The sequence below is a fragment of the Crocuta crocuta genome, unplaced genomic scaffold, assembly GCF_008692635.1.
Source record: "Crocuta crocuta isolate KB4526 unplaced genomic scaffold, BGI_CrCroc_1.0 scaffold186, whole genome shotgun sequence".
Lineage (NCBI taxonomy): Eukaryota > Metazoa > Chordata > Mammalia > Carnivora > Hyaenidae > Crocuta > Crocuta crocuta.
This window is the reverse complement of record NW_027551569.1, coordinates 8,182,310-8,185,938: the sequence shown is the minus strand read 5'-3', so window position 1 is coordinate 8,185,938 and position 3,629 is coordinate 8,182,310. Positions and strand designations below refer to the sequence as shown.

The window sequence follows — 3,629 nt, the reverse complement described above, 5'->3', positions numbered from 1 at the left end:
CCCTGCCGATCCTTCTCACCTTTGTGGAGCTGCTGCTCCTTCTTCCCCAAGCAGCTCAGCCCTGCCTGTCCCTGACCCGTCCCTGACCCGTCCCTGACCCGTCCCTGACCCCATCTGTGCTGCTGGGGCGTGGCTGGCCCTGAGTTTCCTTGCCCCTGCAGGCTACAACCAGATCCTCATAATTCCCTCGGGGGCCACCAGCATCCGAGTGGAGGAGGCGGCTGCCAGCAGGAACTTCCTGGGTGAGTGCGGTCTGGGGTGAGTCTGGGCTGTGACCGGGTGGCCGGTCCTGCCCCGGCCGCTGACTGGGCGGCTCACGTCTGCGCAGCGGTGAAGAGCGTCCGTGGCGAATACTACCTCAATGGGCACTGGACCATCGGAGGCGCCTGGGCCCTGCCTGTGGCCAGCACTGTCCTGCACTACGAGCGAGGGGCTGAGGGGGACCTGGCGCCCGAGCGGCTCCTTGCTCGCGGCCCCACCTCCGAGCCCCTAGTCATCGAGGTGAGGGGCTGCCAGGGAGCAGGGCCACCTGGTCCCCGAGAGGCCGAGGTGTGGGGGCTTTTGGCCTGCTCACGAGGGGGGACCCCACTGTGCGCAGGCCTCAGCAAGGACCTTCCCACACAGCTTCTCAGCCAGGAGCCCAACCCGGGCATCAGCTATGAGTACCACCTGCCCCTGGGCAGCCCCCGCCCCGGCTTCCACTGGAGCCACGGCTCATGGAGCGACTGCAGCACCGAGTGCGGCGGAGGTGAGGGCAGCCCCGGGAGGTGGACACGTACATGAGATGTCTGCACATTGTGGGGGCCACCTGGAGGAAACCCAGGGGTCAGGGACTCCATGAAGGGCCCCTCCCTTTCTAAGCTAAGAGAACCAAAGAAGGCTTCCCCAAGGTGGCCACAGAGGCTGGGCTCGGAGTGTCAAAGCAGGGCTCCATCACCTGCAGATAATATTCTTCAAACCTCAGTTTCCTCATCTGTACATTGGAGGTGATGATGGATGGCACCTATCCCAGGGGGTCAGTTGAGATTTAATCAAGATGACACTTGGGGTATGTCCAGAATGATGCCCAGCCCAGAGAACGCTTTTGGGGAAGGCTGACCGACCACGTGGCCATGATGGCCGGGCCTCTGCAGGTCACCAGTCCCGCCCAGTGTTCTGCACCACTGACAACGAGGTCTACCCTGACCGCATGTGCCAGCACCAGCTGCGGCCGGCTGACCGTCGCCCCTGCAGCACTCACCCATGTCCACAGACCAAACGGTGAGGCCCGTGCCAGCCCCCTGCACCCATGGTGGGGCCCGAGCTCTTGGATGGGAAGGTGGTGTGGTCTCTGGGCCACTTGAGCAAACAGCTGGGTCGGTCCAGGGCTCCCTCCAGCTGTGGCCAGAGTGGGGAAGAGGCAGCTGTCACGGGGGGCGGGGGGGGGAGGCAGTAGGGAGCAAGGGCATGAGATCCAGGGCTGTTCTGTCCACGCACGTGTGCCCAGTGCTCAGAATGTCCAGGCTGGTGGTAGGAGAGTGGGGAAAGGTACCGGAGGCCCTGTCTGAGCCAGCAGGGGACTTGGCTCGGCAGATGCCAAGAAGTGGGCCAGGGATCGGGCCACAGGGCCTGTGGGCATCAGCCATGCCTTTGTTCACGCACCAAGGACCTCTTACCTGCACCAGCCCAGAGCGTGGCACCTTGCTGGGGCCCAGCGTGCCTGCAGGAACAGGTAATCGGCAGGCCACAGGCTCCCTGCCACGCTGGTGCAGTCCTTCCACCCTCGTGGCCTTGGTGGCATCTGGCCTCTCGGTGGCATCCGGCCTCTCGGGATGGTGGTGGGCTTGGCTTTGCATGGTGCACTTGGGGCTGCCTTTACCTCCGGTCCTGGTGCTTCAGGGCCAGGCGGGACTACTCTCCAAGTGGGTGAGCGCAGCCCCTCTGGGAGATGCCCCCTGCTAAGGTCAGACGCAGAGGCGATGGAGTCTGGCTGGGGACGACAGGGGGCCTGGTGAGAAGGAGAAAGGGGGACACGGGAGGACAGGAAAGCTAAAACGGGAAGCCAGGTTCCGTGCTGTAGGGACCAGTGTTCAGTGGTGAGAGATGGCGTGTAGAGAGCGTGGGCCTTTTGTGAAGAGCTCTCCGCCCTCCCCCCTCCCCCCTCCCCCCTGTGCTCTCTTCCCCAGCCAGCAGCTACAGGGAGCCTTTTAAAACTCAAGGCCATCCAGCAGCGGCAGCGTGGCCCTCCCTGGTCACTCAGAGGAAAAGCCAACGTGCGTGCTGGGCCCACANCAGGCCTAGATGTTAGGACAGGCCAGGTTGGAGGATCCCCAGTCCACTCCTATGTGTGAGAGCTGCTGCTGCCTTGGGCCTGGGCTCCGGCTGCTGGGCCAGCCTGACCAGATTCCTGCCCCCTGCCCCGCCAGCTGGAAGACCGGGCCCTGGTCACCCTGCTCAGCCTCCTGTGGCGGTGGCTCCCAGTCCCGCTCTGTCTACTGTGTCTTGTCCGATGGGGCTGGCATCCAGGAGGCCACTGAGGAGGCCGAGTGTGCGGGCCTGCCCGGGAAGCCCCCTGCCACGCGGCCTTGCAACCTGCAACGCTGTGCATCCTGGAGCGTGGAGCCCTGGGGAGAGGTGAGGCCCCTGCCCGGTGGGGCTGTGGCGGGGATGCAGGGAGGGGAGGAAGTCAGGTGCTGGGTCTTGGTGGCCTGGGGTGGCAGCAGAGCCGCACTGGGAATCATCTTCTCTGCTGGTGGAAATAGATCCTAGGAGATAAAGTGACCTGCTGGGTGGTCTTGGAAGCTGTGGCCATGGGGGGGACTAGGAGCAGCTGCTTGGACCCTTCCTCCTTCTTCAGGATCCCAGGCTAGAGAAAGGCTCTGCCTTGGCATGAAGGAGCAGCCAAGCCCATTGTTTAGGGGCAAGGGAGGAGCTGGCCCTGTCTGGGGCTGCTGGTCAACTACTTCCAGCACGTACATTACATACATTCAACTTTTGAACGAGGGAATGTGGAAGAGGTACCTAGGCTCAGTGTCAGCAGGCTGTGTGACCTCGGAAGAGTGACTTGGCTTCTCTGAGCCCAGGATACGGGCAGTAGAGGGCCATCCACCCTCTGTGCCAGCAGGTGGGCCTCTAGCTGTCTGCCCTGGCACAGCTCCTCTGGGCGAGGACAAGCTCCTGCTGACAGCCTGGTCCTTACAGTGCTCTGTCAGCTGTGGTGCTGGGATCCGGAAGCGCAGCGTCACTTGCCGGGGAGACGAGGGGTCCCTGCTCCACACCACAGCATGCTCCTTGGAGGACCGTCCCCCCGCCTCTGAGGCCTGCGTGCGTGGAGACTGTCCCCCCATCAACGACCAGGCCTGGCACGTGGGCACCTGGGGTCTAGTGAGCACTCGCCTCCTTCCCGTCCGTAGCTGCTGCCCAGTCCTGGTCCCTTGGGTGTCTCACAGGTGGGCGGACACGTGACCATCCTTGGGTCTGACATGCATTACCAGGCAGTTTCCACCCCCCCTCCCTTGTGGGGACCCCCAGCCTCAGGGTCTCTCCCCTTCTGTGTGCCTGTTCTTTCTCTGCACGCCCACCCCTCGGGTCCCAGTGCTCCAAGAGCTGCGGCTCGGGCATTCGGCGGCGCCAGGTCGTCTGTGCCACCG

At 64.0% G+C, this 3,629-nt stretch overlaps 1 protein-coding gene across 1 annotated transcript in view; it reads left to right on the top strand.

Annotated features, from left to right (window-relative positions):
- Positions 1-3,629, top strand: part of PAPLN (papilin, proteoglycan like sulfated glycoprotein) — a 35,459-nt gene that overhangs the window by 9,483 nt on the left and 22,347 nt on the right. Inside the window, exons 8-14 of the mRNA XM_077750787.1 lie at positions 162-242; positions 329-501; positions 625-748; positions 1,134-1,260; positions 2,406-2,613; positions 3,181-3,363; positions 3,575-3,617. Coding sequence (XP_077606913.1) covers positions 162-242; positions 329-501; positions 625-748; positions 1,134-1,260; positions 2,406-2,613; positions 3,181-3,363; positions 3,575-3,617 — 939 coding nt within the window. The remainder of the gene's footprint in view (positions 1-161; positions 243-328; positions 502-624; positions 749-1,133; positions 1,261-2,405; positions 2,614-3,180; positions 3,364-3,574; positions 3,618-3,629) is intronic.